We start from the raw sequence: 14,026 nt of genomic DNA on the forward strand, positions 1-14,026 counted from the left end.
TGCATCGAGGTAATTTTGTTGCATGAATCTTGCACCACCAGTAAATGAAGAAGGAAGTATAACAGGCTTTCCAGTATCTGTTAAAACTTCCTTACCTTTAGATTTTGTAACACCCCGAAAACGGGTTTCGTAATCAAACCCGGTTAATACTAAGAGACGGGTTATAACGCCCGGAATCCAATAAGTTAACTAGGAATAATAATAACCTAGTTAGAAGAGAAGTCTTGTAGTGACATACTAGTGGGTTAAAACCTTATAACTAGGAAAATATAAAACTTTATATTAAAATTATAAAGTTTTAAATAAACAAGGACAAACTAACTAGGACAAAATAACCCAGTTAGTCATGAGACTTGTAAATTACTTACTAGAAGGTTAAAACACCTTAAATAAATAACTTAATGATAATGGAGGGACTAAAGGTGTTAAAACTAAAACTAATAATAATAAAAACAAGGTTTAAACACCAAACACACTAAAAGAAGTGTGTCTGGTCGATCAAAACATCAGGGGCGAACAGGAGCTTCCCCACCAAACCCTAACTTGTGCAAATTGATCAAATTGGGGCTTCAAATCAGTTCCAAATCGATTTCCAAGCATGAATTGTGATCTCCTCTAAAAAGGGATCATAAGGTATGTAATTTCAATGCAAAATCTTCACCCAAATCTCTGAGTGAATTCATGGAATTCAAGAATTGATGTTGCATGTTAGTTGTTTTGAAAGACATAGTGACTAGGGACAAACCCTAGTTAATTACTTGTGGAAATTTTGCTTAATTCTAGTGAATTCCATAATCACCATTGAAGGTGATAAGTGAGTTTTGTAGGAGCATGCAAAACACTAGAATTTGATTGTTCTTCTAGTATAATTTGAATTCTAGGAAGTAAATTCAGATATTGATAATGTGGAAAAAGTGATATGAGCATGCTTAGTAGATGCTAATATTGGCTAAATAACAAGCCATGAACATGATTATAAGCTTTGAGAAATTATGCCCTTAAGGTGTTTGTGAAAATGCCTCAAAGAAGGCTTAGAAACTAAAATTTAAAGTTAAAACGCATGATTGTAACGATTTAGCGAATTAATGCGATACATGATTGAAAAAGGGTTCTAAAAGGATTTCGAATTGAACTCTTTAGGCGAGGAATCCGGATCGTCAAATGGACAAGCCGGTGGAAATACGCGTTTGGAAAGGATGCTTAAAAGGTACATAACTACGGTTTCGTTACGATACGCTTGATTACGCATTTTCGCTAGTAGACTTTAAATTATCATAATAGATGAAATTGGTATTTAGTTAAAGTGACAAAGATCACTAAGTAGATAAACGGGTCAAAAGGTGAAATTATCACCCTTTGACAATATCGACTAATGGTTCGTTGAGTTATATGATTATAGGAATGAATATCATTTGGATGTTTACAGCGCTATCACTTAACAGCCACTAAGGCAAGGTATTGAAATGGGTCAATATATTGACCCGAGCCAGGTATGTATAATAACACAACTCATCACGTAGAATTTGAAGTTCTATAAGAATTAGACAAGGTTAAAGTATAGATATTCGGTTATCTTTAGGTAAACCGAATAAGTTGAATTATGTTTATGGTGTTTTAGAAGCACATGAGTTTACAAACAAGTATTTAAAGGTCCTTGTAGTAAAGGAAGGATGAAAATTGACTAAATTGCCCTTGTAAGCTAATTTGAACGAACGACCTATAAAGGTGGTTCGGAAATAAGTTTTATGATTAAATATATGCTTAGAATGAGTATAGGTAGTGAAGGATGTAAATCCTTGGGTCGAAAGACTTTATATGAGTCTTTGCCGTAAAATGATAATCCGAGGGGTAGAAACTCGGAACATATAGATATCCATATTAAATCCAAGACACATAGAAATGTGGTGGAAGATAACTTGATAAGAAATGTAGGAATAAGATGCAAGAAATGAATGAAAGCGAGTTCAAGTTTTAAAGTGCTAAAATACCCTTAACGGGTCAAAATAAGCATACGAGCGGAAACGGGTTTAATTTGTGTAATAAATCTATGATTAGAACCTAATATAGTAGGTAACATTAATTTGTGTAATAAATCTATGATTAGAACCTAATATACGTTTGTTTGATAAAACGTATGAACGGGTTAAAATTTCGGTAAAAAGGTAACGAGTCGAAGGCTTAGAAACCTCAAAATTTCTTATGGTGGATGTAGGATTTTAACTCCATATGATGGAGAATCAAATTATAAACACGTAGGATGAAACGGTAGGTTAAACAGACAAGCGGATTGAAAGATACGAAAGATTTCGTGTCAATAACGACAAAAAGGAAAGGAATGATACAGGGGCCACCGTAACTTACGGTGCCACCGTAAGTTACGGTGGAGCTGATTTGGTTACGGTGCTAGACTACTGAGGTACGGTAGGGAAATGTTAAAACAGCGGCCACCGTACCTTACGGTGCCACCGTAAGTTACGGTGGAGGTCAGAATTGAGTTATTGTTTTGGGATCCAGATGTAAATGTTGGATTTTCCTAATTACCTCGTTGTATTAGTTATTTAATTATCAAAACTGACCTATAAGTTGGTTTTGATCATAGGTGAATGTCGAAAGTCCCGGATGAAGATCGAGCATCGAGCAAGAACCGAACACACGTTAAACAAAGCTTTCGCAATGTTGTTTGGTTGTTATTTTAAACGGCGAGTTAAAACACATTATGTATATTACTTAAATTGTAAAAGTTTTTAACAAACCGTATTTCCGATGTATATGTAATCATTAATCACATGATTATTTTCGCAAAATATACGTTAAACCTTGATTTATAAGAACGGGTGTTACAAGTTGGTATCAGAGCCTTGGTTTAAGAGATTCAAGTATGGTGGGAAAACTATGCTTGGATTTAAACCTTATGCTCTTAATAAAGATTGGTGTTCGGTTCGAGGCTTGATCGCAAATCTGGTAAGTACATGTATATCAATGGTTTAGTATGATTAAAGTGTTGAGAACAACACATATGGTCATCGTGTAATACACGTCACACCAATAAAAACGATATAGAATAGATATAGTCGACGAAATTACACGCGTTGATGCATTTAGTAGAAGAGCCTTGTATTATAATACAGGCATCCCTTAATGTCGAAATTACTAACTGTTGTATATGTTTTAGTTGAAGGACACTCGCATATGAAGATAACGAGAGTTTAGCAAATCACAGATTTGACAGAGGAACGGTCCAAAGTGTATGCTCATCAAGGACCTAAATCGCGTAGCGGTCGCGAATAAGGCTAATGGCAAGAGAAGCCCATTAGGGCAAGCATTACCAGGTGCACATTTAAATATAATTGCACAAATAGTAATATGCGACAAATATGTAGAAATTGAAAGTTGCATATGTAGATTAAAAACTTGGAAAAACCCGAATAGAAAATGTATTCGGGATATTGTTTCCAAGAGAAACAAATAGAGGCATTACTTACATAGGGCGTGATGTGAAAACTATAAAAAGGTCATGCGTGTCATGTGTTAATCGCTTACTCTGGCCAAGTAAGTAGTGGCATATGATACCACGAACTTCTTATAGCGGACACATTTACATCCGATGTAGTAAGGGCGGGGTGAATGGGACTAACTTAAAAAGTACCCAAATGAATCAAATGAGCAAAATATTTGATAATAATGTAAACGCACAGCCGGGTGACGGGAGCGTATTACATTAGGATGATGAGCCCGAGTGAAGGGACAAAGATTAATGTAAAACGATGAAGGTATGCAATTGGGAGGGGTGTGCTTACACACGAACCCGGAGAATGCAAATATGACTCTTAACGGGCCGATTTTGTAAAACACGAAATTTGAGAACAAAGTGGGAATATAAAAGTGAAACGAAGTCATAATGCATACAGTAAGGGTTGCAATAATAACGACTTTGATAAAACACCCGGTTGGTGGGTAAGGATTTAAACGCATGCGTAGACTGAGGAACAGGAACGCGAAATAGAAAGTCAAAAGACTCGGAATATGAGTCATGACTAAAAGATGACAAGAATTTTCGCAAACATAAATTTTGGTAGTTACGTTTAACCGTTTCACAGTTGGACGGGTCAAATAAAGAATGAAGTCTGACATTCATAAGTGATGAAAATTCACCCAAAATGAGTCAAACGAGTCAATTAAGGAATAACGCTTAATATAATAGGAAAACGCAAACCGGTGAAACCGGAAAGCTAAAAAAAATATAGATAGAAGGACCCGAGTAATCGGTTGTAAAGGAGTATAAGTATGAACTGGGTAACGGTAAGCGTAGGACAAACCGACGTGTAAATGATGTTAGAAGTCGTAAAGTCGGAAAAGATAGTCCGAAAGTAAACAAATGAAACCTTAGACTACGGTCAAGGTCAACTAAAGTTCAAAAGCAAAATTAAATGATTCCAAACATAACAAAGGGTGCTTTAAAGCTATATATGTATAAATAGACAATTGAATAAAGACTATAATAAAAGATGATCTACGGGTTCATCATAAACTACGGGATATTAATTAGTGTAAAGGTCTACGGGGCCAAAAAAAAATAACCCACGGGTCATGAATTGAAGCAAAGGGATCATAAAGGCCTCGTCTTAAAGAGATGAAAGCTTAAGGAAATAGCCTACGAGGTTAAGTGAAGGAACCTACGGGTCAATAGAGTAAGGTGAGGGAACTTGTTACGATTCCCCGCGTAAAACGAGAACGGAAAACAATAAATTATGAGTTGTCAATTTCCTTGATATGAGTAATTGACATAGTTAAAGAGAAAAACGTTAGACTAAAAATTCAGTTTTAGTAAGAAATAACATTCTTTACAAATATAAATTCTGATAGGAAATTGAATAGTAAGCATGAAAGATTCAAGTCTTGACGCTGATAGGCGCAAGACGATATATTCGAAAAGTGATCTTTTCGAAAATGAAAGATAGATATATATATAAATTAAACATGATGCGACACGATCCCGGTTAAGAAATGTAATGTGAAGTAGAATCGCATTATAACCAAGCGAGCGGTAAAAAGTAACTGGACTAATAAGTCTAGTTAGTGAGACCGGTGAAGGTCAGCAATTCAAATCGAGAAATTTGGTTTGCTCGTAAGCGGAGGATTCGGAGTAACTAAACCGAATAAATGAATTTGGAAACAAAAGAAATAGTTGCTAAAAGAGAAAGATTTCACTAAAGACCTTTAAACGGGTCAAGGAAACGGATTCACAAAGAGTTCAACAATATATAAAAGTGATGGATATCGCTAAGTTAACTAAACTAGTAGAAATAACAGAATTACGTTATTTCAAGTTACATTATGTCGTATGAGGTACGTAGATGTTATGTAACCAAAAAGATATTACCATAATTTTTCTGGTAATACTAACAATTGGTTAAAGTATGAGTAATGCTTAAAAGACTACTCAGGTCAAACGCATTGAGTTTAGAACTCGATGAACTATGTAAGAAAGGTTTCGAGGACAAAACCTCTTTAAGGGGGGTAGACTTGTAACACCCCGAAAACGGGTTTCGTAATCAAACCCGGTTAATACTAAGAGACGGGTTATAACTCCCGGAATCCAATAAGTTAACAAGAAATAATAATAACCTAGTTAGAAGAGAAGTCTTGTAGTGACATACTAGTGGGTTAAAACCTTATAACTAGGAAAATATAAAACTTTATATTAAAATTATAAAGTTTTAAATAAACAAGGACAAACTAACTAGGACAAAATAACCCAGTTAGTCATGAGACTTGTAAATTACTTACTAGAAGGTTAAAACACCTTAAATAAATAACTTAATGATAATGGAGGGACTAAAGTGTTAAAACTAAAACTAATAATAATAAAAACAAGGTTTAAACACCAAACACACTAAAAGAAGTGTGTCTGGTCGATCAAAACATCAGGGGCGAACAGGAGCTTCTCCACCAAACCCTAACTTGTGCAAATTGATCAAATTGGGGCTTCAAATCAGTTCCAAATCGATTTCCAAGCATGAAATTGTGATCTCCTCTAAAAAGGGATCATAAGGTATGTTATTTCAATGCAAAATCTTCACCCAAATCTCTGAGTGAATTCATGGAATTCAAGAATTGATGTTGCATGTTAGTTGTTTTGAAAGACATAGTGACTAGGGACAAACCCTAGTTAATTACTTGTGGAAATTTTGCTTAATTCTAGTGAATTCCATAATCACCATTGAAGGTGATAAGTGGGTTTTGTAGGAGCATGTAAAACACTAGAATTTGATTGTTCTTCTAGTATAATTTGAATTCTAGGAAGTAAATTCAGATATTGATAATGTGGAAAAAGTGATATGAGCATGCTTAGTAGATGCTAATATTGGCTAAATAACAAGCCATGAACATGATTATAAGCTTTGAGAAATTATGCCCTTAAGGTGTTTGTGAAAATGCCTCAAAGAAGGCTTAGAAACTAAAATTTAAAGTTAAAACGCATGATTGTAACGATTTAGCGAATTAATGCGATACATGATTGAAAAAGGTTTCTAAAAGGATTTCGAATTGAACTCTTTAGGCGAGGAATCCGGATCGTCGAATGGACAAGCCGGTGGAAATACGCGTTTGGAAAGGATGCTTAAAAGGTACGTAACTACGGTTTCGTTACGATACGCTTGATTACGCATTTTCGCTAGTAGACTTTAAATTATCATAATAGATGAAATTGGTATTTAGTTAAAGTGACGAAGATCACTAAGTAGATAAACGGGTCAAAAGGTGAAATTATCACCCTTTGACAATATCGACTAATGGTTCGTTGAGTTATATGATTATAGGAATGAATATCATTTGGATGTTTACAGCGCTATCACTTAACAGCCACTAAGGCAAGGTATTGAAACGGGTCAATATATTGACCCGAGCCAGGTATGTATAATAACACAACTCATCACGTAGAATTTGAAGTTCTATAAGAATTAGACAAGGTTAAAGTATAGATATTCGGTTATCTTTAGGTAAACCGAATAAGTTGAATTATGTTTATGGTGTTTTAGAAGCACATGAGTTTACAAACAAGTATTTAAAGGTCCTTGTAGTAAAGGAAGGATGAAAATTGACTAAATTGCCCTTGTAAGCTAATTTGAACGAACGACCCATAAAGGTGGTTCGGAAATAAGTTTTATGATTAAATATATGCTTAGAATGAGTATAGGTAGTGAAGGATGTAAATCCTTGGGTCGAAAGACTTTATATGAGTCTTTGCCGTAAAATGATAATCCGAGGGGTAGAAACTCGGAACATATAGATATCCATATTAAATCCAAGACACATAGAAATGTGGTGGAAGATAACTTGATAAGAAATGTAGGAATAAGATGCAAGAAATGAATGAAAGCGAGTTCAAGTTTTAAAGTGCTAAAATACCCTTAACGGGTCAAAATAAGCATACGAGCGGAAACGGGTTTAATTTGTGTAATAAATCTATGATTAGAACCTAATATAGTAGGTAACATTAATTTGTGTAATAAATCTATGATTAGAACCTAATATACGTTTGTTTGATAAAATGTATAAACGGGTTAAAATTTCGGTAAAAAGGTAACGAGTCGAAGGCTTAGAAACCTCAAAATTTCTTATGGTGGATGTAGGATTTTAACTCCATATGATGGAGAATCAAATTATAAACACGTAGGATGAAACGGTAGGTTAAACAGACAAGCGGATTGAAAGATACGAAAGATTTCGTGTCAATAACGGCAAAAAGGAAAGGAATGATGCAGGGGCCACCGTAACTTACGGTGCCACCGTAAGTTACGGTGGAGCTGATTTGGTTACGGTGCTAGACTACTGAGGTACGGTAGGGAAATGTTAACACAGGGGCCACCGTTACTTACGGTGCCACCGTAAGTTACGGTGGAGGTCAGAATTGAGTTATTGCTTTGGGATCTAGATGTAAATGTTGGATTTTCCTAATTACCTCGTTGTATTAGTTATTTAATTATCAAAACTGAACTGTAAGTTGGTTTTGATCATAGGTGAATGTCGAAAGTCCCGGATGAAGATCGAGCATCGAGCAAGAACCGAACACACGTTAAACAAAGCTTTCGCAACGTTGTTTGGTCGTTATTTTAAACGGCGAGTTAAAACACATTATGTATATTAATTAAATTGTAAAAGTTTTTAACAAACCGTATTTCCGATGTATATGTAATCATTAATCACATGATTATTTTCGCAAAATATACGTTAAACCTTGATTTATAAGAACGGGTGTTACAGATTTATACTTTTGAAGATTCTCAAATGTTTCAGAGCAAAGGTTCGCTTGTTGCCTACAAATGTAATTTAATCTTTCGCTCTCAATCATTGTGTACGCATCAACCAAAAACTGTTGTAACAACCTTCGCCCATTTAAAATTAAGGAAAAGCCATAAGTTCTATCTTGGATCCTATATGAAAAAAATTCTCTCATTGTGCACTTTGGTTTTATTTTCTTTTATGTGGACATAAAATCTCTATGAGGAATATCAACTCTATAACCATCATCACCATATGGAAAAAGTAACGGATATTGAAGAGCAAGATACGATGGGTGTAATTCGCTAATACGCTGCAGCATTCCCGACTGCGTCTGGACAACAATATCACGATGGTCTATAGCTTTATCTATGTCTCCGACAACCAAAGCAGCAACTTCAGATGTGGTGGGTAAGTTATATGTCCTGCCGTCTTTTTCTCTTCTATAAATTAGTCGAAGACTAAGGTTGGCATCTGAAGATTGGTGGTTTCTGACCATCCTATATGTCTTAACCAACATATTTTGTGAATCTAATAAAGCCCTCAAATACTTTATCATTTCAACATCAAGTTCTTTATCAGCAGGCGATGAAGGTTTGGTTCTTTTGCTGTTAAAAGAAAAAAAACAACAAAACGTTAGCATAACATAACTATTGTAATAAGCAGTGGATAGAGAATCAGTGATTAATAATTAAGTTTTAAGGAAGAACAATTGTAAACAACTGTTGATACCAGCTCAAAACTTTTAGAATATGTTGAGAAAAAGTAACATTTCAGAGATTTGGGCTTAAACAGTGGTTTGGTAGGCATCAGTGGTTTGGTCTTGAACATTGGATGGGGTTAATTAGACTTTGTGTACAAATGTAATTGTATCCAACAGTGTTTTGCCTTATTAAATTGTTATAACCAATGTCATTGTAGGAAACTTAGCTGGGCAGAGCTTATTGTAGGAAACTTCAGTTTACCTACAACAGCTAATGAATTTAGAATTAATAACGCAAACTACTGTTAAGTCAAACAACTGATGAAAAAAACTTTTAAGCACTGCTAGTGATTAAAACACTGATGGTACTTAACAACTGATAGTGAACTTTTAAGCACTGCTAGTCATTAAAACACTGATGAATTGTAATTATAAATTTAAAATGAATTTAAAATGAATAAAGCAAACTACTGTTAAGTGAAACTACTGTTAAGTGAAACAGCTGATGAAAAACTTGTAAGCACTGCTAGTAATTAAAACACTAATGGTACTTAACAACCGATAGTGAACTACTAATGGTTAACAACTGCTGTTGTAGCAATCTCTGGATAGAGAATCAGTGATTAAGGATTAAGTGATAGTACTTAACAACTGATATTGAACTACAAATGGTTAAATTTCTAGATGTTCTTTAATAGAATAAAAATGGAACTTAGAAATCACTCGTACCTGAATAATGCCTGTCTGTTTGTTATTTCATTTTCAGTATTAATAGATAATGTATTTATGGTTATTATTATGTTTACTATTATCGTTGTAAATATCCCTAAAGTTACGGGATTGTATTTTCTATATAATGGAAACCCATTCAAGGGAGAGGATCAAGGATCCTATTGTTTCATGGTATCACGAGACCAGGAACCCTAATTCCTACCTTTCGGCCGCCGATCACCTTCTCCCAATTCTTCTTTTTTTTTTCGGCAGCCTCCTACCCTTCTTGTTTCTCACATCCGATCCCTCCCCCTACCCATATCATTCTCACAGCCTCTTCCCCATGGAAACCAAGCTACACCCGGCCGTTACGGTCTCGAATATCAAGACCGCTATACCCGTTACTCTTGAGATGGAAACCGGCCACTGGTCTACGTGGTCGGAACTTTTCCAGCTTCATTGTAAAGCCTTCCAACTATATGATCACCTTCTTCCTCCTGTCGCTGACACACCCAAGCCGTCAACCGATAAAGACAAAACTACCGGTGACTCCTCTTCTGCCAAAGAACTCTGGGAGCGTCTTGATTCCATAGTCCTCCAATGGATTTATGGAACAATCTCCCAGGACCTCGTCCACACTATTATCAAGCCTGGTGCCACCGCTTATCATGCATGGACTACCCTCGAAAACTTATTTCAAGACAACAAGAGTGCCCGTGCTCTTCACCTTCGTCATCGCTTCACCACTACCCGTCTTGAAAATTTTACTAATGTCTCCGCATATTGCCAAGAGCTGAAAGTTCTGTCCGATCAGCTTGCGGGTGTCGGCCACCCCGTTGACAACGATGCCCTCGTCTTACAACTCATCGCTGGCCTCACTGATCAATATGAAGGGATTGGCACGGTCCTTCAAGGTCAGGACCCGCTGCCGTCCTTCTCTACGGCCAGGTCTTAACTTTGCATCATCGAGACACACAAGCAAGAGCAGGCCATACATGCCGCCAAAGCAGTCGGCACTGCCCTCACCACCTCCACTAGACCCGCCTCCACTGCACCAGCCGACTCTTCTTCCTCCGAGCGCGGCCGCGGTCATGGCAGATCCCATGGACGGGGACGCGGAAGGAACGGGTTTGGCAGGGGCCGATCATCCCACCACTTCTGGCCCAGCCCGTATCCGCCATACAATTACTGGCCGCCCACCCCGTATGGTTGGCCTGCTAATGGGACGGCCCAGCAGTTCCAGTCTCAATGGGCCTCCCCTCCTTGCCCCTATCCTACCACTAGCTCGCGGCCCAACAATAATAATGGACCAGGCATCTTGGGCTCCAAACCGTCACAGGCTCACAACACGACTTATGTACCAACTGACATTGACCAGGCGCTTAATGCAATGTCCTTGAACCCGCAGGAGCCGACTTACTTTAAGGACACCGGGGCGACAGGTAATATGTCTAATACCTCTGCTGATTTTCACTCTTTTTCTAATAATGGCATGGGACAACAAATTATCGTCGGTGATGGCTCCACCATCCCGGTACTTGGACATGGCACAAAAACCTTACCCACACCCTTCCCTCCCCTTGCCCTTAAAAACGTCCTTTATGCTCCCAAATTACTTAAAAATTTAATCTCCGTTCGTCGGTTCACTACCGACAACTCTGTCTCTGTCGAATTTGACCCTTTTGGTTTTCTTGTGAAGGATTACAGGAGCCGGATCCCTATCCTTCGGTGCAACAGCAGCGGTGACCTCTACCCACTCGTGCTAGGACCTGGATCTACCACTTTTCCAGCCACCTTTGCTGCTGTTATCTCCACTCTATGGCACCAACGTCTTGGCCACCCAGGACGTGCACCTTTACAGTCTTTAAAGTCGTCTTGTTCTGTTGATTTTTCCACTTTAAACAATAATATTTGTCATTCTTGTGTACTTGGCAAAAGCATTCGATTACCTTTTGCCAACTCTAACACTCGTATTTTTTATCCCTTTGATCTTATTCATAGCGATTTATCCCCTGTGTTAAGTTCTGATGGTCATAGATATTATATTTTATTTATTGACGAAGTCACAAATTTTCTATGGACGTACCCCTTATCAAACAAATCTCAAGTATATAATATTTTTTTGTCAATTTCACAAATTAATTACCACCCAGTTTGAGCGACCCATAAAAACCTTTCAATGTGATAACGGCACGGAATATGTAAATTCCTCGTTCAAAACATTTTTTGCTACTCATGGCATCCTCTTCCGCCACTCGTGTCCACACACATCCTCCCAAAGAGGCAAAGCGGAACGTATGATTCGTACCATTAATAACATGATTCGCACCATCCTCACCCACGCCTCATTACCTAACACGTTTTGGCATCACGCCCTAGCCACAGCAACATACCTACTAAATATCTTACCGACCAAACTTCTCAATGACAGAACACCAACCGAAGCCTTATACCACCGTGTACCCTCCTACGAACACTTACGTGTTTTCGGATGCCTTTGTTACCCTTTGTTCCCAAACACCACAATTCATAAACTTGACCCTCGATCCACCCCTCACGTTTTCTTGGGGTATCCACTAAACCACCGCGGGTACAAATGTTTCAATCTAAAAACCAAACAAATCATTTTATCCCGTCATGTGGCCTTTGACGAGACCACCTTTCCGTTCGCCAACACCAATAAACCACCTCCATCCTATGATTTCCTCACCACATTCCCACCTCTCTTGTGGCCACATGTCCAGTCGACTACTTCCCACACCCAACTACCTAACCTCACCTCCCAACCCAACACCCCTTAACCAGCCCACACCACTCCTACTAGCCCAATCCACTCCCACACCTCCCCTCCTCCCAACTCTTCTTCGGCCCACTACAGCCCTCACCCTCTTCCCTCCCCAGCCCACCCCCCTCTCCACTGACCCATCCTATCAACCCATCTGACCCGCCTTCCCCACCCACATCGGCCCAACCCTCACCTGTTGACTCGCAACCTTCCCCACCCACATCAGCCCACACTTCGAACCCCCCTCCCATATTACCTACTTCCCAGCCAAACCCGCCCACAACAACCACCCGCACCATGCGCACCCGCGCCATGGGCGGTATCATCAAACCCACCAACCGACTTAATCTAAATGTTTCCACCATCGTTCCTCTACCCAAAAGCCCCACCGCTGCCTTATCCAATCCGGTTTGGCACAAAGCCATGACTGACGAATACCATGCCCTTATCAAGAATGAGACGTGGGAATTAACGCCGAGGTTGCCGGACATGCACATTATTCGGAGCATGTGGTTATTTAAACATAAGTTCAAATCTAATGGGTCTTTGGAAAGGTATAAAGCCCGACTGGTATGTGATGGTCGTCTTCAGCAAGTTGGGGTTGATTGTGGTGATACTTTCAGTCCGGTTGTCAAGCCGGGCACTATCTGTACCGTTTTATCTATTGCTCTTTCTTAGTCATGGCAGGTACACCAACTAGACGTCACAAATGCTTTTCTCCACGGTAATTTACAAGAAACAGTTTACATGTACAACCAATGGGTTTTCGGGACGCCAACTTTCCCGATCATGTCTGTCGTCTCAAGAAATCCTTATACGGATTGAAACAAGCTCCTCGGGCGTGGTATCAACGCTTTACAGACTTTTTGCTCACCTTAGGGTTCACACAAAGTAAATGTGACACTTCCTTGTTCACTTTTCATCAGGGCTCACAGGTTGCTTATCTCCTTCTTTATGTTGATGACATCTTACTAGTCACTTCTTCTACCAATCTTCGGGCAACTATCATGTCTCATCTAGCAAAAGAATTCGCCATGAAGGATCTTGGTCCCCTTAGCTTCTTCCTTGGTATCTCCGTCAAGCGACACAAGGACACCATGTTTCTCTCTCAACAGGCCTATGCTCAGTAAATTATTGAACGAGCTGGAATGTCTTCTTGCAATCCGGTGCACACCCCAGTTGACACACATGCTAAACTTAGCGCCACTGCTGGGGATGATTTTCATGATCCTACTTTATACCGTAGTCTGGCTAGTGCTCTTCAATATCTCACCTTCACAAGACCCGGCATAAGCTATGCCGTGCGACAAATCTGCATCTATATGCATGCCCCAAAATCGGACCATTGGAATGCACTAAAGCGCATCATCCGTTACATTGAAACGCCCAATTTTTTTTCACATTTGACATTTAACATAAACGTCCACTTGTGAAGCCCCAAATTCATCATTCGACAAATCGACATACAATTTCTCTTACAATTTTACCAAAATTTTGACATGACCCGTTCGTAATAGGTACCTTTCCCCCTGTTTATAACAATACCA

General features: G+C 38.6%; 1 protein-coding gene across 1 annotated transcript; it reads left to right on the forward strand.

Moving 5' to 3' along the window:
* Positions 1–10,037: 10,037 nt before the first annotated feature.
* Positions 10,038–10,649, forward strand: LOC110876287. The gene has a single exon (XM_022124466.1). The coding sequence runs from the start codon at positions 10,038–10,040 to the stop codon at positions 10,647–10,649; it is 612 nt and encodes a 203-aa protein (XP_021980158.1).
* The last annotated feature ends 3,377 nt before the right edge of the window (positions 10,650–14,026 follow it).

This window comes from Helianthus annuus, chromosome 9 (assembly GCF_002127325.2).
Source record: "Helianthus annuus cultivar XRQ/B chromosome 9, HanXRQr2.0-SUNRISE, whole genome shotgun sequence".
NCBI lineage: Eukaryota > Viridiplantae > Streptophyta > Magnoliopsida > Asterales > Asteraceae > Helianthus > Helianthus annuus.

What these genes read in the sequence shown, in the direction of transcription:
- LOC110876287 (XM_022124466.1), top strand. Translation starts at nt 10,038, where the DNA reads ATGGAAACCAAGCTACACCCGGCCGTTACGGTCTCGAATATCAAGACC.